The sequence below is a fragment of the Oryx dammah genome, unplaced genomic scaffold, assembly GCF_014754425.2.
Source record: "Oryx dammah isolate SB20612 unplaced genomic scaffold, SCBI_Odam_1.1 HiC_scaffold_6, whole genome shotgun sequence".
Classification (NCBI taxonomy): Eukaryota; Metazoa; Chordata; class Mammalia; order Artiodactyla; family Bovidae; genus Oryx; species Oryx dammah.
In genome coordinates this window covers 14473275-14496398 of record NW_024070190.1, presented here as the reverse complement: position 1 = coordinate 14496398, position 23124 = coordinate 14473275, and the positions used below count along the sequence as shown (strand labels likewise).

At 44.1% G+C, this 23124-nt stretch overlaps 1 protein-coding gene across 1 annotated transcript in view; it reads left to right on the top strand.

The window, feature by feature from the left end:
• Positions 1-19640: 19640 nt before the first annotated feature.
• Positions 19641-23124, top strand: part of RHOU (ras homolog family member U) — a 9612-nt gene continuing 6128 nt past the window's right edge. The window contains exons 1-2 of the mRNA XM_040242791.1: positions 19641-19908; positions 21419-21477. Of these exons, the coding sequence (XP_040098725.1) occupies positions 19656-19908; positions 21419-21477 (312 nt within the window). The 5' untranslated portion in view covers positions 19641-19655. The remainder of the gene's footprint in view (positions 19909-21418; positions 21478-23124) is intronic.

Genomic DNA, 23124 nt, shown 5'->3' with positions numbered 1-23124 from the left:
TATGGTATAAGATATGGACTTAATTTTACCTTTTCCCGAATGACTATCCAGTCTCAGTACCATTTACTAAAAAGCCCGTTTTTGCTCTGGGGATTTGACATATACATTTGTCATATTCCACAGTTCTGTATGTATGTGTGTGTGGTCCGTTGTTCAGTTGTGTCTGATTCTCTGTAGCCTCATAGACTGGAGCTCACCAGGATCCTCTGTCCATGAAATTTTCCAGGGAAGAATACTGGAGTGGGTAGCCATTTCCTCATCCAGGGGATCTTCCGGACCCAGGAATCGAACCCTTGTCCCTTGTGTCTTCTGCATTGATAGGCAGATTCCTTACCACTAGCACCACTGGCAAGCCCCTGTATGTATGAGGGTCTATTTCTTGCCTTTCTGTTCTACTCTACTTTTCAGTCTGTGCCAAGAGGCTTTAGAATATATTTTAATATTTGGCAGAGCTAATCTTCCAAGTAGATTAAAAAATGTACTCCTCTCTAGTCTTGGTTGTTTTTCTATATGAAGCTTTAGCATAAACTTTCTAACTCATTTTTTAAAAAAGGTATATTTCTTCTTCATTGAAGCACAGTTGATTTACTATATTATATAATTTCAGGTAGGCAACATAGTGATTCACATTTTAAAAGATTATACTCCATTTATAGCTATTGTAAAACATTGATTGTATTCCCTGTTGTTGTACAATATATCCTCGTAGCTTATTTATTTTATACACAGTAGTTTGTACCTCTTAATCCTCTCTCCCATCTTGCCTCACCTTCCTTCCTCTCTCCACTAGTAACCACTAGTTTGTTCTCTGTATCTGTGAGTCTGTGTCTTTTTGTTGTTGTTGTTGTTATATTCATTAGATTTTCTTTTTTAGATTCCACTTATAAGTGATATTATATAGCATCTGTCTTTCTCCATCTGCCCTATTTCACTCAGCGTAAGACCTTCCAAGTGTATCTGTATTGGAGAAGGCAATGGCACCCCCACTCCAGTACTCTTGCCTGGAAAATCCCATGAGCGGAGAAGTCCATGGGGTCGCAAAAAGTCGGACAACTGAGCGACTTCACTTTGACTTTTCACCTTCATGCATTGGAGAAGGAAATGGCATCCCACTCCAGTGTTCTTGCCTGGAGAATCCCAGGAACGGGGGAGCCTGGTGGGCTGCTATCTATGGGGTCGCACAGAGTCGGACACGACTTAAGCGACTTAGCAGCAGCAGCAGCAGGTTACTTTATCTTCTTGGTTGCTGTTGTAAATGAGTTTTCCCCTCTAATTTTACCAGCTACCTTTTTAGGAAAGCCAATGGTTTCTACATGTTACTGTTAGAACCTATTACTTTACTGAATTATTTTTATTTTAATCATTGATTATCTTGAGTTTTACAGTTGCCTGATCAGCCTCTCTGCAAATAGAAATGGTTTTGATTCTTTTTCAGTTCTTACCTGCCCAATCTGTCATTGCTTTCCTCTTGCCTAATTGCATTGCTTTTAATACCTCCAGTATTAAAATTATCTTAGTTCCCCAACCAGGGATCACACACACACCCTGCCTTGGCAGATAGTACTAACCATTGGACCACCAGAAAGTCTCATTAGATGGATACATTTTTATGTATCCATCTAATGTTAATCTTTATGTTAATCTAGCTGTGATTAAAAAAAAATGTCAGTGAATTCCTATTTTCATTTCTTTTTACCACAAAAGAATGTTGACTTTCATAAAAAGTTTTGCAGCATGTATGCAGGTAATCATTTGATTTTACTCCTTAGATCTTTTAATAGGTTTTATTACATTAATAAATTTTTTAGGAGTGACCCTGTCTTGAATTTCTGTAATAGTCCCCATCTTATCATGATGTATTATTTTCTTACCTGGATGTTAAATTCTGTTTATCAATATTTTATTTTGAAATTGGACCTAATTTTCATATTCATATTGGTTGCTAATTTAACTTTTCTCTGCCCTATCTTTAACAGGTGCAGGCATCAGAGCTATATTTGCTTCAGAAAATAATTAGGAAAACTTTCTTCCTTTTTACTGCTCTGAGAGAATTTAGGGGCTATCTTATTTTTGAAAGTTTAGTAGTACTTTCCCCTGGAATCATCTAGGCCTCACACATTTTGAGGCTGTAGTTCCTTGGTTACTTTTTTCATACATGCCATAAACATTAGTCTGAGCTTTCTAAATCTAAAAATACAGTTTTGCTTAACTATATTTCCCTAGGAAATTATCCATTTCACCCATTTTTTCAAACTGATTTGCACAGGTGACTGCAAAATACTAAATTTTTTCTGTTTTAATAGTTATTTTTCCTTTGTCATTTTTTATTTTGTATTTTTGTGCTTTCTCCCCCCTTTTTTTTAGGTTAGCAAGTGGCTTATTTATTTTGTTATTTATTTTTAAAAACCAGAAATTTGATTTAGTGGTTAGAACTACTATTTTTCTACCCACCTAATTTCTTCTATCTTTAATTTTTCCATATTTGTGTTTTCCTTTAGTTAGTTTTTTTGTTGTTGTTGTTGTTCTAGTTGAATAAAAAAGCCTTGGTTCAAAAAGATTTTTGAGCTGGGAATTTAATTCATTTATTCAAAATCTTTTATTGTTGTTGACAAACGTGTTTAAGGCTATGAATTTTCCTATGGTCACAGCTTTCAATGTGTCCTATCTCCTCTCCTGATATATTGTGTTTCTATTATCATTATGCTCTAGAAATTTTACTTCATAATTTTCCGTTCATCTAAGAGTCCTCAGTAGAAACTTTTATATGTCCAGATGGAACAGCATTTTTTTTTTTTTGTTGTAATAATTTTTAGTTTTATTTCTTTGCAAACAGAGGGTGTTGTTTGTAATAGTTCTACTTTATAGAACTTTACTGATATTTTCTTTGTGACCTGATAGATGACCTTGTTCCATAAGAATGATCTTTGTACCTTGAGAGGAAGTTGTATTTTCTATTATCAGGATGAGAAGTCATGTGATACCTTTTTGATTATGTTGCTTGGCTCTTGTATTCTCATTTATTTTTGGTTCATTAGATTTGTCTTATTCTGAGTGGTGTGTTGAATCTTCTCATTATTGGTGGGTTTTTTACCTTTGCCTCTTTACATCTCTTGCAATTGCCACTTTGTAAGTCTGTTGCATTATTTCATCCTGTGGTATGTAGGTCTTTATAATAAAAATCACTTCATTGTGATTTGTGACTTTTAGCTTTAAAACACATAGACTTTTTTTTTTAAGCCCATATTACTTTCTTCCTGAAATGCTTTTCTGCAACCCACCCACTTCATGTGAGTGATTCTTGCTTATCTTTCCCATTGGTGTTTATATGTCATGCCTTTCTCTGACTTCCCACAATTTAAGTGTTCTTTCATTACAATTTCTCATGATGAATCTATAAATTCATCAAATCTCTCTCTACATGTTAGGTTCTTCCTATGTGCGAGGCAGGATTCCAGGTATTGAGGAAGGAGTTGTGACTAAGGAAGCAAGAATGTACCCTCAGACAGCTCACAGACATTATTTACTTTTTCCCTAACATTTAATAAATTTATTATTAAATAGTTTAACAGTGCCTGTCTGTTTGTTGTCTGTAGGCCTCATGAGAAAAAGGACAGTGTTTTGTTCACTGTTGATACAGTAGGCACGTATGTTGGATACTCAGTATGTATTAGATGAATCCATGGCTCATATGGTAAAGAATCTGCCTGCAATGCAGGAAACCTGGGTTTGATCCCTGGGCTGGGAAGAGACCCTGGAGGAGGGCATGGCAACCCACTCCAGTATTCTTGCCTGGAGAATCCCCATGGACAGGGGAGCGTGATGGGCTACAGTCCATGGGGTCACAAAGAGTTGGACATGACTGTATGACTAAGCACACACAGCACACACGAATTTATAGATCTATGTTTATTTTTATATTTCACATGTTTATTTTCCAGGCTAGTAGAAACTAGTCAGAATTACACATGTGCAATTAACATGGGCAAGAGGAGAAGGGGACGACAGGATGAGATGGCTGGATGGCATCAGTGACTCGATGGACATGAGTTTGAGTGAACTCCGGGAGTTTGTGATGGACAAGGAGGCCTGGCGTGCTATGATTCATGGGGTTGCAAAGAGTCAGACATGACTGAGCAACTGAACTGAACTGAACTAGCTGGACGGTTCTAGCTCTTGAGATTGTGGTCATGGTATTGGTTGGGCTATAGTCTTCCAAGGACTTGACTTTGAGATGGTGCACTCACATGGCTGCTGTTATTTCTAGTATATTCTATAGGTGATATGAGTCACCCCTACTCAGAATGAGAGGGGAATACAGAGGGTGCAAATCCTGGGAGGTGGAGTCACTCAGGGCAGCCACTATAGTAGGTCATGCCTGATGTCAGCATAGAAGGGTGTAAAAAAGCTGCAATTCATTAAAGGTAAGAATAGCTTCATCAAGTGGATAGGGGAATGGGTTGGAACAAGCATTGGACAACAGGAGCCCAGAATCTTAGGGAACTTGGGAGAGGAAGGAGGGGAAGAATATGCAAAGCAATTTCAAGGTGTTCTCAAGCTTAGAAGCAGAATGTTTGGGGGATGTTAGAAAATTGTGTTTCTCATCTAGAAACCTGGGCACTAAGGTGTGAACTGAGAAGATTGGGATGGCAATGGAGTGATGTGAATACCTGTATGCAGGACATGATCCGGGGGAGGTCCATTCTGCAGGTGACCCAGGATGCTCACCATGTGGGGCTTTTGAGAGCTAGTGAGGATCACACGAGACTTGATGGCAGCACCAAACCAAACAGCCTTGGTGACATGGTTGATGGAGCAAGAGGTAGCAAGGCCTTAAAGCAGAGATGCAACTTGTTACAGCAGCTACTCCCCTGCACCTACCTTGAGAGAGCAGCAAGACCACAAGTAGGAGTGAGACTTCCTATTGGATTCACCAGCAGCAGCCATGTCAATATTTAGCTGGAGACCAAGTGAAATTCAAAAAAAGTCCTCATACGTTTCTGTTATTTTGCTTTCCCATCCATCCATCCACCCCATGTTTATTGGTTTTTTACTTTGTGCTTTGATTCACTAGACAAAAACAAAATAGTTGAATTTTCAATTCATAAAACTGTGTTTTTCCCAAATCAAGACCACGGTATTCTGTCTCGAGTGTGTAACCACAGTAACCAAGGAGAAGGGAGCTAGTATTTGTTGAAGGTGGAAGTCACACAATTAATAAATGCAAGTGAGTGAGTGAGTGAGTGAGTGAAGTCGCTCAGTTGTATCTGACTCCTTGCGACCCCATGGACTGTAGCCTAACCAGGTTCCTCCATCCATGGGATTTTCCAGGCAAGAATACTGTAGTTGGTTGCCATTTCCTTCTCCATGAGATCTTCCCGACCCAGGGATTGAACCCAGGTCTCCCGCATTGTAGGCATATGCTTTACCGTCTGAGCCACCAGGCAAACCTGAAACTAAATTCAGGTTAGTCAGTCTGATCCCTTTGGATTACATCACCAAAAATGATTTATTTTTTTACTTAGGTCAGTAGCTCTCTGTCTCCTGACCCTCATTGTTGTTGCTTCTTTTGAGAAGTCTCCTTGCCCCCAAGCATACCTGAAATAACTCCAAAGAAAATTACATGACAATATTTCCATTCCTTAAAGAAAAGTTAGATGTAAGTAACCTTTGGTAAACATCTATATTGGTCTCACACATAATTGTAAAGATTCCTATTAAATTATGGACAATCAAGCAAAATTCCTTTTGGTGTGTGTACAAAAGAAATACTTATAAACAGAACTTTGGTTAGTAGATATAATTCTCAACAGATAATATGTTTATAATACTCAATATACAACATAAACATAGTATAATACTCTCTACAAGTTGTGTTTCCACTTTAAAAAAAATTTCTTTTATATTGTAGTATAGTTGATTAATAATGTGTTAGTTTCAGATGCATAGTAAAGTGATTCAGTTATATATATATATTAAATTATTTTCCCATTTAGGTTGTTACATAATATTGAGCAAAGTTCCCTGTGCTGTACAGTAGCATTATCCACAGTGTTATGAGCTGATTTGTGTCCCCCCAAAATTCATATACTGAAGCTCTAACTCTCATACTTCAGACTTGTGTGACAATATTTGGAGACGAGATCTTTAAAGAGGTAACTAAATTGAAATGAGGGGCTTGGGGTGGGCCCTAATCAATAAAAACTAGTGACCTTATAAGAAGAGATTAGGTTACAAACAAGCACAGAGGGAAGCTCATAGGAGGATCACGGGAAGACACAGGGAGAAGGCGGCCACTGACAGGACAAGGTGAGAGACCTCGGCAAGAACCACCCCTGCCGACACCGTAATCTTGGACTTCCATCCTCCAGAACAGTGACTAATAAATGTCTTGTTGTTTAAACTGCCCACTTTGTGGTATTTTGTTATAACAGCCTCAGCAAATTAATACCCATGTTTTACAGATGAGGGGATTCACCAGTTGAGAAGTGAAATGCCGCATAGGTATGAGCCCCTCTCAGGCTCAGATGTGGGCCCACCCGACCAGGAAGCCATGTCCTGCACCCCACCAGCAGAACATGCTCCAGGAAAATTATAAATGCTAGCTATGATTTTACACCCCTCCCTGGGTTCTCTCACCAGCCCTCTTCACGAGAAGCCCTTCTCAGGTTTGCAGAGTAGACCATGCCGAGCCTCTGTGCTTATTTGCTGGCTGGACTCCCACTGTGCACTTTGAGAATTCAACTGCCACCTTAATTTTTAATATTATCTATAAGAGCTTCTTGAATAATTCTGAAGATCCAAGAGAATATGTTTCTTCCTAAGACATGCTTGTCATAAACAAGGTATTTTACTGTTTTTAAAAAGGAAATTGATGGCTGGAGTTTCATTTATTAGTCACAGCAAAGCCTGAGAACCCCTGTGGCCACCCCTTCAAGCCTGAAAGCTTGGAATACACACGGGCTTCATCTGGCAGAACCAGCTCTGGTCAGCTCTAGTTACTAACACAACCAGTGTCCATACCCACAGGGTGTGCTGTGCAAAGAAAACCGGCTTGTTGGGTTCAGGACTGTGCCAAAGACACACCTTCGTGCTCCCCCAGATTTCTTTTGCTCCAGTCTTGGTCACTGAAATTCAACCAGCACCAGAAACCAGTGAAGCAACCGGTTTGCACAGAGGGTGGCTCCAGAGCCACATGGGGTTTATTATTGGCCACCTTGTAAACAAAGGAGCCGAGGACTGTTTTCAGTTCCAGAGGGGTCTGATGGCTAAGTGTTCAGTCAGCTGCCTGGTGGCTGTGTAGGCAAGCTTGCTCTCACTCTGGCTGTGCCCTGGGCAGGCATCTAGTCACTGCCGCCTCCCCAGCTTCTGATATTTGGCCTTAGTATTTCTAGCTTTAAAAAAAAATTATTTTATTTTATTCAAGTATAGTTGCCTTACAACACTGTGTTAGTTTCTGCTGTACAGTGATGTGATTCAGTTATAAATGCATGTGTACTAAGCTGGTTCAGTCACGTCTGACTCTTTGTGATGCTGTCAACCGTTGCCTGCCTGGCTCCTCCGTCCATGGGATTCTCCAGGCAAGAATGCTGGAGTGGGTTGCCATGCCCTCCTCCAGGGGAGCTTCCCGAGCCAGTGATCAAGCCCATGTCTCCTGTGTCTCCCGCACTGGCAGGCAGATTCTTTGCCACTAGCACCACCATATATATATGTGGGCTTCCCTGGTGGCTCAGATGGTAAAGAATCTGCCTGCAATGAGGGAGACTCCAGTATTCTTGTCTGGAGAATTCCATGGGCAGAGGAACCTGGTGGGCTACATACAGTCCATGGGGTCTCAAAGAGACATGACTGAGTGACTTGTACATAGGCACACACATACACACACACACACACACACACACATTCTTCTTCATATTCTTTTCCATTACGATTTTACACAGGATATTGAATATAGTTACCTGTAATATTTCTACCTTTTTAATGTTGATGCTTTTTTGGACCCTAGAGTGTCAGAACTCAGCACTTGGCCTCTCCTTTCCTAGGTCTGCGCACCTCTTGCCTGAAATGTCTGCCCCACAAGGAGCGCTTTGCACCCCTTATGCTCACCCACAGAGTCCAACCAGCACAGTCCTCAATGCAGTGCTTAACAATGGCATTTCTCCTACATGGTTTTCTCTATTTATTTATTTTTTCAGATGTTAATCTGCACAGTATGTGATCTTAATTCCCTGACCGGGGATCAAGCTTGCACCCCCTGCGTTAGGAGTGTGGAGACTTAACCTCTGGACCACCAGGGACGTCCTTTCAGTCTCCACTATTTATATTGAGAAGTGCACTGTCTGAGGAGGAAGGACAAGAGTGTAGAGTTTCCTTTGTATTACTCTAAACCTGGTGGGGGTTGTTTTTTTGAGTTCTCCCCTGTGACCAGCGCAGTTTTAACTTACATTAAATCTGTGTAACTTGGGTTCTTCCGCTTTCATTATATTCATTTCATCCTGGTCATTTAAACACCTCCTTTGACTCACAGAGACATTCAACAGTTAAGGGCTCAAGCAAGTCAGGTCAAACCAGGCAACTTCTACTCCTTTCCAGGAACAGAACAAAGTCACCTGAGGTGCTTGGCTGGCCTCGAGTCCTTTTTCTTCTGACAGTCTTTCTGTGTCTTTTCATTTATTCTGTATATTTTTTAAACTCTCAGGACTCTTATTATAGGAATTAAATGAAAGAAAACTAATATTTCTAGCATCACAAAACCTTTCTTGCTGCTCATTTTCATTTACGAAGTTATTTCAAATGAACACATTTGAAGGCATTCCCTTGGAGTACAGGAGTTCTGTCTGTGAGATCAAAGGGCAGAGTTCAAAATTTATAGAATCTAGATTCCAGTGGCTACCAGACAGTCTATATTGCTAGGGAAGAACAGTTCAGAAGAACTCAGACTGAAGTTCTGATATCTGGTTTCCTGCCCTTGCTTGTAAGGTCCAGAGCTCCAGGCTCAGTCCCAGGCCTGTGTGGCTGTAGCAACCCAGAGAGTCATTGCTAAGAGGCCTGCCTATAAATTGCATCTCTCTTCACCTTCCACCCCTACAGAGCCCCACTGAGAGGGCCTGGGAGGAGGCAACACCGTATGGTCTGAGGATCACAGGGAGGGCTCTTCCCAGGGCGAGCGATGGCCATACCTCTGGCCGGACCCACAAAGACCCTTGTGATGTAGTTCAGTAAAGGCGATGGAAAAGGGTCTCCAGACAGTAATAACACTATAAAATATTTTGTGTGTGTGTGCTAAGTGGCTTTAGTCATGTCCAACTCTTTACAACCCCAGTGACTGTAGCCCACCAGCCTCCTCTGTCCATGGGGTTCTCCAGGCAAGAACACTGGCGCAGGTTCTCATGCCCTCCTCCAGGGGATCTTCTTGACCCAGGGATCTTATGTCTCCTGTGTTGGCAGACAAGTTCCATACCACTAGCACTACCTGGAAAGCGCATAAAATATTTCAAAACGAGACTTAAAACTTTCCAATTTTTACTGTTTAGGAAACCATCTGAATGAACACACCTTTACAATTACATTAAAAAAATTTAAACATAAAATATTTTATTATTAACAAGTCCTTATGTTAACAAAGGGACTCAATCAGTGTTTATGGAATTGATGTAATGAATGGACAAAATGACTTTAGCAATATACAGGTATGAAGATACTATTTTAGTGGGACATGAATTCCACTTCTCAAATTCTTAAACCTTCCCTCTATAATCCACCTAATATCTTAATAAACATAAAAAAAAGCTTACAAAAGGATAATTTTACCTCAGTCTTTAAAAAAAATACTTCCAAACTGTTGTGGGTTTTCTATTCTCTTTTTTTCTTCTTAATTCTCAGGTTTTATTATCTTATGCACATTTGCAATCTTCTCCTCTTGATAGCACAAGACGTTAGAGGCCTGCTTCTTCTGTCTTTCCTGAATGATCAGGATCTCCTCGTGTAGTCTGTGCAACCCAGACCGAGTCAGTGATCAAGGACTGCTCTGTGACATGCTGCTGAAGACTTGCTTTTTTTTTAAGTGTCATTATTAAAATTACCACCTTGTTTTGCTGTCTCGTGTATGTGTGATTGTTTGCAGGCAGGTTATAAGGTACAGTGAAAATCTTTCACCCTTGAGAGTTACCAGCTGGGTGACTTTGGGTCCCTCAGAACTGCTGTTTCCTAATCTATAAATCTGGGGAAATAATAGTGCACATTTCAATTTTTTGAGTATTAAATATGACAACACATACCAAATGCTTAGGAAACTGTGAGCTTCATAAGTGTGGCTCTAATGTGTTGAAGTTTTGTGATCAAAAAAAGGGGGAACAGGGAGGAGGGTCTTTTGGGGGCACAAGGTTGCTCTGAACCATCCTCTGATTCTTCTCAAAGGATGGGGGTTGACGTTCTCCCATCCAGAAGCTCGTCCTCAGGCACCCCTGACTTGCTATTGTGCTTTGCACATCCTGTTACTCCACCCTCAGTCTTTATTTTTCCCCTGAAGTCCCACCACCACCACCACCCCGCCAGTCCCCTGCCTCCCCTACCCTCCAACCCACCCACCTCGTGCCCTCCTCTTCCCAGCTGTTGCTGATCCCCCCTTAAGGGGAAACACCCCTATTTCCATTCCTGTAATGGAAATGAAGTAATGGAGAGGAGCTACACTCCACCCCCATTATAGTTATTTTATAGATATTTACTCTCTTACTGGGATTATAAACTCCTGCAAATCCAGATCCTGCTCTAAGCCTATCTGTACACATATTGCCACTGTTCTTGCTTGGGATTGCTCCACCCAATGACTGGGCCAATAATTGTATCCCTTCCCCTCCAAAATCAAACTAATGACCCAGTTTCACTGTGCCGAGGGCAGTAGCCACCTTTTAACACTTTCTAGGTGCACATGGCAGAGAAAGCGAGCCTCCCATTATAGCATCCCTTCTCAAAGAGGGGCTTGGGCATCACTGGCCTGTGGATGTGCACAGATTCATCCAAAGCGTTACACAGCCACTGCAAACCCAGGAGCGGATTGTAAGCCCTATTTGAATGTATGAAAATTCCTTTCTCTTCCCCATTGTAGGATTGTGGGCAATTCTTCCCTCAGCTGGAAAGATCTAGAAAGGAGAGGTGATTGCAGTTTCTAGAAGGGAAAAAGACAATTCTGTCATTTCAGAATTGCTGGCCCAGGCGATTACAGCTGCTAGGAAAGGATTGTGTGGTGAGTTCTTATCTTCAGGGTGGCTGAAAAACTAGAGGAGGTCAGGGTTTTGCAAGAGCTAAGAGGGATTTCTAAAGAGTTCTTATCATCTTCGAGGATGTGGGCAGCTGGGAAATGTCTGGCCTGGGGAGTTTCTGTGATGTGTTTTTGGGGAGGGAAGTTGGAAACATATGAGTTGCTACAAGGGTCTGGGGAGGAGAATTTTTTATGGGAAGGGTCAGAACAGCTGGGAGGGCACGTCATCATTGGGAGGCTGCAGCAGCTCTGAGGGAATGGAAATGGAGGTGTTTCCCCTTAAGGGGGATCAGCAACAGCTGGGAAGAGGAGGGCACGAGGGGAGTGGGTTGGAGGGTAGGGGAGGCAGGGGACTGGCGGGGTGGTGGTGGTGGTGGGACTTCAGGGGAAAAATAAAGACTGAGGATGGAAAGGGTCCCTCAGTGTTGCTCAGCCTTGTATAGCATCTGTCCTCAGCATTCATAGTGGTTCCAGTTTTTCTGCCCCAGAGAGCTCCCAGTGCAAATTTACCTGCCATCCTTCTAACAGCTCTCCCGGGGCAGTGGGGTGAGGGGGTGGGGTGTCATTTTTCTCCAGGGACTTATAAATCACTATTCACTCTTTTCTGTTGTAATAATCCTGCTAGACCAGTTTAATTTGCTAAAAATATTTAAATATTTATCAATAACATTTGTGCAAGATGATACCCTTACTAAAAATAAATATTAAAGATGTAAAAAAATGCACAGTCATACTTCATGATATGTGTTCCTGGGAAAGTTCTGTAAAAAGAGGATTTGGGCCAATCAAGTAACATTTAAGTTTTACTTCACAAGTTTGCTATTTAACTCAAAAGGTGCACACAGGTCACCAGCACTATGCTAGGTTTTAGCAAATAGCTCATTAAGATGCAAATAACCATGAGTCTGATTTAATAAATTTATAGGTTTGACTACTTTTAACCATCATAATTTTGAAATATAATGCAATTCCTTAAAACAAATGAAACAAACATATGGCATAATGAATTACAATGAATACCTATGTAACCATCATTTAGGTCAAGAAATAGAACATCTGAACCAACACTATAGTTCAAAAGCATCAATTCTTCGGCACTCAGCTTTCTTCACAGTCCAGCTCTCACATCCATACATGACCACTGGAAAAACCATAGCCTAGACTAGCTGGACCTTTGTTGGCAAAGTAATGTCTCTGCTTTTGAATATGCTATCTAGGTTGGTCATAACTTTCCTTCCAAAGAGTAAAGGTCTTTTAATTTCATGGCTGCAATCACCATCTGCAGTGATTTTGGAGCCCCCAAAAATAAAGTCTGACACTGTTTCCACTCTTTCCCCATGTATTTCCCATGAAGTGATGGGACCAGATGCCATGATCTTCGTTTTCTGAATGTTGAGCTTTAAGCCAACTTTTTCACTCTCCTCTTTCACTTTCATCAAGAGGCTTTTTAGTTCTTTTTCACTTTATGTGAAGAAAGCTGAGTGCCAAAGAATTGATGCTTTTGAACTGTGGTATTGGAGAAGACTCTTGAGAGTCCTTTGGACTGCAGGAAGATCCAACCAGTCCATCCTAAAAGAGATCAGTCCTGGGTGTTCATTGGAAGGACTGATGCTGAAGCTGAAGCTCCAATACTTTGGCCACCTCATTCGAAGAGGTGACTCATTGGAAAAGTCCCTGATGCTGGGAGGGATTGGGGGCAGGAGGAGAAGGGGACGACAGAGAATGAGATGGCTGGATGGCATCACTGACTCAATGGACATGAGTTTGGGTAAACTCCGGGAATTGGTGATGGACAGGGAGGCCTGGCATGCTGCGATTCATGGGGTTGCAAAGAGTTGGACATGACTGAGCGACTGAACTGAACTGAACTGAACATGAGAAGTCCCCTATGGCCCCTCTCCTTCCCAAATGTAACAATTATCCTCAATTACTTTGCTATCTAACACTGTTTAGTTCTATTTCTTTAGAAATGCAGTTCATTGCATATACATCACATTCAATAGTTTACACTTTTTTTTGGTGTCTGGCTTCTTTCACTTCTCTTTCTATTTGTGAAGTTCATTATTGTCCTTGTGTGTATCTGTAGTTCACTCATTTTCTTTACTATGTAGTAATAGCGTAAATTACAAAATTAACTCATGCATTTTACTGTTTTCGACATTTAGATAATTTCCAGTTTTGAGCTCTTATGAAACTGCTGTTGAACATATGGGCACATGCACAGAAACACATGGTGCACGTGCAGAGCTGTGAGCAGAAATCATTTCTGACGCGAAGCATTTCATAGTTGGTAGATGACCTTCCACACTCTTTCCTGGAAACCCTGTGTGTCCAGGAAGCCCTGTGTGTCCTGGGCTGCCTAGATGCCAAATACAAGCAACTTGGATCCCTGGGCCACCACTTGGAAGGACGCTGCCTTGGAGAGCCCTTTGATCCACAGTGGATTTTGTGTGACTAAAGATTCACTCCTATGTTTCCAGACATCAAGATTTTGAGTTTATTTATCACTCTAGCACAGCATGGCCTAATCTGACCAATAGAAACAATATAAACATTTTCTTTTCAGAAGTATTTTGTACAATCAAAATTAATGATTGGTTTTCACATCTGAAATTTTCATCAAGTTAATGGGAACTCTTGTTGAGTTAAAAAAAAAATCATTCATTCTAGTTACCAACAGGCAAGTGACAAAAGAACATCTGGAGACAAGGCACTAATTTCAATATGTGGGACCATGTCTGTGGTCCCTTACCATAGTAGTAGCTGGTGTGAGAGTCCGGGCTCAGCAATTAATGACAAAGCTGGTGGTCTGGTGACATTTATATGATTCTCTCATCTTCTCTAGTGAGAAACGCCAACATTATTTTCTTTGTCAATTATTTTCCTCTAAGCTGGCATCCCTAGTGGGAAAAAAAAAGCACTAAGGATGGGTACACTCAGGGCTCAGTCAGGAAAACAGTCCTTCCAAGGTATAGGGTGAAGGAAGGAAGATTTCACAAGCCTTGGAATTGCAGGAGAGAGGGAAACAGCCACTAAGCCTGTCCAGCTGAATCTGGGACAGGGATCCGGCTTCAGCTTCGAGAAAACCCAGTCGTCCTGCAGACGTGGGCACCGGTGGAGCCATGAAAGGGAACTTAGGGTATGCTGAATTGGGGGCGTGCCCTCTATGGTTCCTGTGAGCTTAGGCTGCTGTGAGCACAACAAGGCGGGCACAGAGCTGGAGGAGAATGAAGGCTCGTCGGGCCCTCTGAGCCTGTCCGCCACCATGTGCAGCCCTATGACGGTCCTGCACTTCCCAGTCCCCTGGATGGTCCTCTCACTATACAGCCATAGCCTGGAACACACAGAGCAGGATGCTCTGGGGAACATGAGCCCAACCTCAGATGGAAACAGGGGGTCCTTGTGGCATTAGACAACCCAGCTAAGAATCTTTAGTTGATGAGAAGTAATTTTATTTTACTTCTTTCGTGGCTTTTCAGATCCTAATTCCTCAACCCAGGATTGAACCTGGGCCCTCTGCAGTGAATGTTCAGAATCCCAACCAGTGGACCACCAGGGAACTCTGGAGAAATAATTTTCTCACAAGTAGTCTCTTACAAGATATTTAAAAAGTAGGGCAGTGCTGAAGGAAAGAAGTTTCCTTCAGAGATGAACATGTCCTAGGTCAACAGTGATGGCTTGGAGAAAGGGCAAACACTTATAGCTACACAACCCACTAACATGAAAGATCCAGTAACCACAGGCTTCTGATTTGGTTCTTTGCTGTTATTTATTTATGGAAGATGGGTAAGTAGTGAAAAGTTACAAATAGTAAAAAAAATAAAAATAAAAACTTTATATTGAGTTTGATAATGGAAATTATACCCTGGCTAGGAATGTATTAATCAAAAAGTTATTTTAACTGATTTCTTGAATATGTTAAAAGAGAGGTGAAAGGTATACAGTATAAAGTTTATTGCCACAGTTTCTACTATGTTAGTACCAAAATAAAAATTTATGATAATTAGTACATTTAAAAATTTGATAGTCTGCTAGTAGAACAGGTAAAAGAGCTTTATTTAAAAAAAATACAAGAAAATGTGGTGGGGATAGTTTGGTGAAGCAAGGGTCCTACTTTTTAGGCGATTAAGAGCAAGTGTCAGTAGGTTACTTCAACAAAGTGCTATGACAGGGATTAAGCATAAATGCACCTTCCTAAGGGCATTGGGTCACACTCCCCAGAGGAGGTAACATTTGAACTGAGACCCATGTGGTCAACATTAGCAGGTGAGAGGAAGAACGGGAGGCTTGCAGGCTCTCAAGCATTGGAGAGGTGCCCAGGTCACCGGGGGTGGGGTGGGTGGGGGTGGATGGGTGTCAGTGGGGATGGGGTGGATGCTGGAAGACCTAGAGGAGGAGCTCCAGTGTGGTGGGTGAATGCATACAGCTGGACTGGGGAGCTACATAGGCACCAGATCTTAAGAGTGGAAAAAAAATTTTTTTTTCCCACAAATGACAGCATTTCCCAAACTTACCAGATACAAAGGAAACATTGCACAAACTGAGCCATCCTGGTAGATACAGATGGGAGTACAGGAGGGGTGGAGAAATGGTCTTTCTTATTAATTGCTGCAGGACTCATGTGTTCTCAAAATATTTTATAAAAGCATAAAATAGAAAACAGTAGCCTACTATTTTCCTTGCATGATGTAAAGTGTGGGGTATAAAGATGAACAAAATAAAGTTCCTGACCTCCTGGGGCTTGAAAGGGAGATAGACAGTAAACAAATAAGAAAATACATTAGATGATCTATTGATTTATTGCAGGATTCACTGATTGACTGAACACTTGGAGGGGCCTCCCACAGCCCTGGTCTCAGTCAGCACTGAGTTCCAGCCCCGCCCCCGCCCCCCCCCCCACCTTTGGACTTGATACCATGGGCTGCAGAAGAGCCTACTAATAGTGAGCAATTAGTTCTGGGGATTTTAGGTAAGGCTGCAGGGGGTTGATTAAATTGGATCTAGAAAGATGGGCCAAAACAAGTGGAATGGGACAATACTTGACATAAACAAGGGAACAAAGCAAAGTCAGTGGCTACGGGATACAAAAACTACCATATGGCTGAAGGCAGGGGAGACCCACATTTTGTAGGGCCTGAAGCTGATCACATTTGGGGCCCTTATTTAAGAGAAAGGATAAACATTTAAGAATAGAAAATTAGGTACAAAAATATTGATTTAAAATGAGACACGCATCACAACAAGCTATGCAATTTAAAAGGCCAACAGACACCATAAACTTTAAAAGTATCCAGAAGAAAACATGTAACAAACCTCCTGACACACATAGATCACACTATTTTTTCCCACATTTTTTGGCTGCACATCCTCCCCCAAACTTTACTGAGGGTCTAGAGTACAGTGAAAAATTGTACATATTTAAGGTGTACAACTTGATGATTTGATGTACATATATATTGTGAAATAGTCACCTGTGTGTGTGTTTGTTTTGAGAACACTCAGAATCCACACTTGGTAGGTGTAATATTGCAAACTCTAGTCACATGGGTGTGCATTAGATCTGCTGAATGTTTTATCTTGCATAACTGAAACTTTGTGTCTCTGGAACACCACCTCCCCCACATCCCCCTGCTGCATGCCCTTTGACTACTTTCTCAATCCTATAATTTTGTAATATGTAGAGAACAATGAAAACCTATTTCACTTGCTGGTAAACTTGCTGTTTGTGGTCCTGAGATAGGTTTGCGTCCTCACAAACACAGGAATTCACCTCAATTCTATTTCATGTGATTTCCTTCAAAAACATATGGTGCCTGAATAAATGTACATGCTGCATTTAGAATTTATTCCTGCCAGGAACTTCCATTTTGACCAGCAGATCTTCCCAACGCAGGGACTGAGCCGGAATCTCTTACATCTCCTGCACTGGCAGGCAGGTTCTTTACCACTGAGCCACCAGTGAAGCCCCTTATAACAATACTGTGTACTTTTTGATGGAAAGAATAGCCACAAACTAGTTTTTGGCTTCAAGAAACTACATCCCAAACTCTAGAAAACCTCGTGTTTTCTACTGGAACCAGTGCTGGGGAAAGTGGGAAAGTTCAGATGGAAACCTGTAGGCACATGACTGGCCATCATTTCTATGCCCAGATGGCAAGAAACAAGGTAACTACACAGGGGAATTGAAAATCACACAAATACATCCCATCAGTGTCAGGGCTGCGGAGAGGCAGGCCAGGTAGCCAGGTGCTCATTCTCTGGGTCACGTAATTGCAAGGTTGGTGCCTTGAATTTTGCTCCCTTGGCTCCTTCCTTGTCTGACTTTAGTCCCAGCTCTGTATCCATTAAACCCAAATGAAATGTCTCTCTAAGTTCACTTTCCTTGGCTTGATGTGCACAATGTCCCCTGCCACATCAAAGTCTTTCAATATGAGAAGTTAGAATTGAAACAACATTGGGCTTAGTTGGCAGTGATTAAAATATATGAATTTTTTTCATATAAATTTTTGTCAATTTTTGCAGAATTGACCAAAATGTAACCATGTGTTCACACTGCTAAGGCCCCAGGGAGGTTCTCCGCAAATGAGGGCCCTGAATTCAAGCCTTCAGCCTCTTGATAAATCCACTTCTGCATTCCCACCACAGCCACACTTCCAAGGCTCAATTTATTACTCTGGCTTGATTTTGCTTTAAGGCTACTGGGTAAGAAAGAACTCAGGCTCTGGAGCCAGACTGCTTGAATCCTGGCACAGCCTGGCTTGTGAGACCTCAGCATTTTATCTGGTACCTCTGTGCCTCAGATTTTCTCATCCTGTACCCATAAAATGGGCTTTCCCAATGGCTCAGAGGTTAAGAATCTGCCTGTAATGCAGGAGATCAGGGTTCAATCCCTGGGTCAGGAAGATCCCCTGGAGAAGGAAATGGCAACCCACTCCAGTATTCTTGCCTCGGAAATCCCATTGTCAAGAGGAGCCTTGTGGGCTTCGGTCCATAACGTTGGAAAAGAGTCAGGCACGACTGAAAGACTAACACTTTCACCCATAAAATGGGTATAAGTAATGATGAGATGACAGTAACTAGCTCATGCAGCAGAGAAGGCGATGGCACCCCACTCCAGTACTCTGGCCTGGAAAATCCCATAGACGGAGAAGCCTGGTGGGCTGCAGTCCATGGGGTCGCTAAGAGTCGGACACACTGAGCGACTTCACTTTCACTTTTCACTTTCATGCATTGGAGAAGGAAATGGCAACCCACTCCAGTGTTCTTGCCTGGAAAATCCCAGGGACTGGTGGACTGCCGTCTATGGGGTCGCACAGAGGCAGACACGACTGAAGCAATCTGGCAGCAGCAGCAGCAGCTCATGCAGAGTGCTTACCAATGCTTATATCAGAAAGGCTCAACGTTTATTAGTTGCTGTGATTTTTATTATCAGTATCACTATTCCTACTCACAGTATGAGCCTCTTCTCACACCACACTAAATCTCTGGGGAACTTTGCGTCTAGACCATGCCCAGAAAGGTCTCCCTGTCTTTACGATGGGTTGTTGACTAAATATAGGAGGAAGGAGTCAGAGAAAAACAGATTTTTCCCCCTAAATAATATCAATGTCACCAAATTACATTTACGTAGATGAAAGAATTGGGGCTATAAAGAAATCTGTTGGTTCAGGGCATACTCAAGAGAAAGTCACACTAGCATTAACAGTGGACCTGCGTTCCTTTGCTCCCAAGTGATAGAATACGTTAGAGGGACCAAAATCACACGATGGACTTCGGCTACATGAAAGTTGCCTGTTAACTCTGCCTCCTTCCGACGATTGCCGCCCAGGCCCTGCACTGCCCCCTCGGGTGGAGCGCTGCGGCCTGCGAGGCAGGGACCGCTGGGAGGAGGGGGCGCAGGGCCGGGAGGAGCAGGGCAGTCGGCCGCTTGGGCGCAGGAGGCGGGACCGCGAGCCCCTCGCGGTGGCGGCAGTGTCGGCGCCGGGAAGCCGCCCCCCGTTGGCCTGGTTCCTCGGCACTGCCCACAGATTGGGCATCTGGGGTTCCCCCGTGGGTGTCGGGGTCCCTGCCCCCGGTCGCGGTGCAGCCCCAGCGCGCGCGGCTCCGGCTCTAGCGCACCGCGAGGCGCTCAGATGGGGGCGCTGTGGGCCCGACGCCCGGACCCAGCGGCCGCTCCGCCTTCTCCCCGCGCCCGCCCCCCGCGCGCCGGGCCGCCGGGAAGCAGGAGGAGACGGCGGCGGGCCCCGCGCCGCTCGGTCCGCAGTCCTCAGCCGCAGAACGGAGCCGGCGCCGCCGGAGCCTGAGCCCAGCCGGACCTCCCCGACCGCCTTTGTCTGCGCCGCGCGGCCGGAGCCGCGGCCCTCGAGTCGGGGACGGCTCCCCCCGCGGCTTGCGCGGGCCGATGCCCCCGCAGCAGGGGGACCCCGCGTTCCCGGGCCGCTGCGAGGCGCCGCCCGTGCCGCCCCGCCGGGAGCGCGGGGGCCGTGGGCCCGGGGCGCCGGGGGGCCGGGGGCGCGCGGGCGGCGCCGAGGGGCACGGCGTCAAGTGCGTGCTGGTCGGCGACGGCGCCGTGGGCAAGACCAGCTTGGTGGTGAGCTACACCACCAACGGCTACCCCACCGAGTACATCCCCACCGCCTTCGATAACTTCTCGGGTGAGCGGGGCCGCGGGGCGGGGGCGGAGGAGACCCCGGGGGACCCAGGGCCGCCGGGGCCGGGGTCTTAACGCGGGCGCGGGGAGCCGGGGGCGCCTCGCAGTTCGGGTACGGACGGCGGGGTCGCCCAGGTCGCGCCCAGGTGGCCTGGCCAGTTGCCTGCGTCGAGCAGTTGCGTCAGGCCCACGTTGCTGGCGCCGCTGCCGGCTTTCGATCGGAAGGGGACGCGCAGGTGCCATTACCTGTGGCCCGAGGGTCGGTCTTTTCCAGTCAGCGGCTCTTCCGAGGGCGTCTCCACTTTCAGGAGCCGCGGAGAGCGGGGACAAGAGTGGATTTAGTGAAAATGGCACTGGAGGCGCTGGGGAAGGCTGCGTTTTGGATTAAACCAGGATAGTAAAGATGACTTCTTGCCTCTGAGCCCCACCGCGCCCGTTGGCTCTGTTTTTGGTTCTTAGCGTCTTTTCAGGATCTCTTAAGCTCCTGAAAGCTCTTATGTATGCGATGCCGAGTCATTTGGTTTGTAGCCACCAAGATAAAGGAATCTTTCCAATTGATTTTTCAAGGCTTCTTTAAATTTATGAAAAAGTTAAAATCCATGGAAGCAGAGTGAAATGCTTTCTCTTGTTCTTAAAAAAAGAAAGAAAGAAAGAAATTCGTGGTCTTTCAGAAAGTTTTGATGGCAAGGATTTGCTTTCATCTACCTGGAAGACACCCTAGATAAAGCAGTGCTGTGCTGGTGGGTTTCCCACCTAAACGATATTGTGTGTGTGTGTGTGTATTTTAATCCCCTTCTTCAACTGAGTAGTACAAACATTTATAAACAATTTAGAAAGTTGTATTGAGACAAAACTGAGTGCTTCATCAAATAGAGCGCTCTGAGCAGCACTCTGGTGCAGGCCCCTCCCCAGATACCCCAACCTAGTGGAAAGGTGGACACGGTTTCCTTTTCTCCTTTAATCCTCTCTTGGAGAGATAAGCAGTGCCCTCTTTCATAAACAGGACAATACCAGCAGCCTGTGTTTACACGTTCTCAAAATAAGCTACATTTTTGTGACAGACCCTGAAGTCACCAAACATTTCCCAAGGGAAAACAGAGTTATTTGTGAGGTTTTCCTGTGATTTAAAACCATGAGGTTGGTTCCCACTTACCGCCCCCCCACCAGTGTTGTTTTGCATTTTTTGAAACATGTACCTTAGGAAAATAAATCGTCTGGGATTGGGAGAAAACTCACACCCTTCCAGGGTGCCATCAAAGACCCTGGGCCTCTCTGCCTTCTCTCAGGGCATGGAGTGAATTGCTGGCCCAGCAGGTTTGCATTTAAAAAAAAAAAAAAAATGCTTCCATGGAGTCTCCTTGTTTTAGGCAAGTCTTGAATTTGTTGGGGACTCAGAATAGGAGCTGAAGGGTTTGGAGTGAGCGTGGTCATGCAAACTAAAATTATTGTTCTTCTGGAAAGGGTTAAAAGAGTCCATCCCCACTACTGACAGTCCTCTCGGTCTTATTTTTAAGCTGTGGTTTCCGTGGATGGACGGCCTGTGAAACTCCAGCTCTGTGACACTGCAGGACAGGTCAGTATCACATCACTGCTCAGTGCTGGGCAAGAACAGGGCCTTTTAAAGGCCTTCAAATACTGCCCCGTCTCCTTTACTGGGCCATTCTAGAGCCCCACCCCCACCTCACAGAGGGTGGATGTGGCGGGGAGAGAGAGCTCCACACCAATAAAACAGGGTTTGGCACTGCTCCTTGTGGGCAGGACAAGGGAAACAGGGTCAAGAGCGGTTCTTATCTTCTGGGAGTTTCTGATCTTATTTACTTTCTGGTTTTTATTAAAAATTGTCGATGATGCTTTGTACTCATTTCTCAGAGTAAGTTGGCTATACCTTATAATCATTTTATTAAAGGTCAACAAACCAAATTCTTAAGATATTGACTCAAAAAAAAGATGGAGTTCATGTCAGTAAGTGTTAATATTTCCTTTCCTAACCTGGAGGAATGAATGAACTGGGACTTGGTCCTTCAGAATCGTGAACATTTATTTTTGTCTTGAGGGCAGGCACTTGGATGAGACAGCCAGGCGTGGGGAAGGCTCAGTATGAAGTCCCCTCTGGGGTGTCTCCGAAGAGCTGGGGGGGGCTCCAGTCCCCTGCATGGTGCTAACATCACTGAATTTTCACTGTGCCCTCTGAGAGCCCAGGGTCTGTCTTTGTTGTTGTTTAGTCGTTAATGCTGTTGTTTAGTCGTTAAGTTGTTTAGTCCGACTCTTTTGTGACCTGTTGGACTGTGGCCCACCAGGCTCCTCTGTCCATGGAATTTCCTAGGCAAGAATACTGGAGTGGATTGCCATTTCCTTCTCCACAGGATCTTCCCGACCCAGGGATCAAACCTGCATCTGCTGCATTGCAGGTGGAGTCTTCCCCACTGAGCCATCACAGAAGCCCCTAGGGTCTGTCTTTAGAGCTTGCCAAAGCCACAGTTAATAAGCACATAGTTTCTCCAGTGCTTGCTAGAGTTTGAGAAAGTGCTGCGGTAATTTATCAACAGATGAAAGTATCTGCTTCCTTTCTAAGATGTCATATGACCACCTACACTTAAGAAGTATCTGACTTTCCAGTGTCCCTAAGAGCCTTCTCCAAACCAGGGCTTCTTAGTCACTTGCCCACTGCGGGACAGCAAGTTCAGGGCTTTGTTTTTCAAACTTCAAGATGACACAAGACTGGGCAACCTCGATCCCCAGCTGAACATTGGTTTGGCAGTGGCCACAGGGCGCATGTCATAGCCCAGATTCCTCTGCTGTCTCCTTGCCCTTCTACTGGAGCAGGAAAAAAATGAAAAACCGACCAATCTCTATTTTATTGCATATGGAAGAGAAAAATCAAAGAACATATATCCTTCTAATAATCTTTCTGGATGCGCTGCTGCTATTTATAATTAAAGCTTAATTGCTTTGTGTAAATCAAGAATATTTTCCTTACCTTGGGTCACATTTTCTGATTTTTACAATGAGGGTTGGGTAGCCCCTCAATAAACAGAGGCCTCCCTGCTGAAGCAAGAAGTGGCAGTTGAAGAGTCCGAGAATAAGAAGAAGGCAGGAAAACTCAAGAAACCAAAGGGCATGCCTAGCTGGAGCCCTTTAGGGAGGAGTAGACAGCCAGTGCAGGCAGCTCCCCGCCACTGGCTCACCTGTCAGCTCTAATGGCCGACACAGCTTCCTGGGC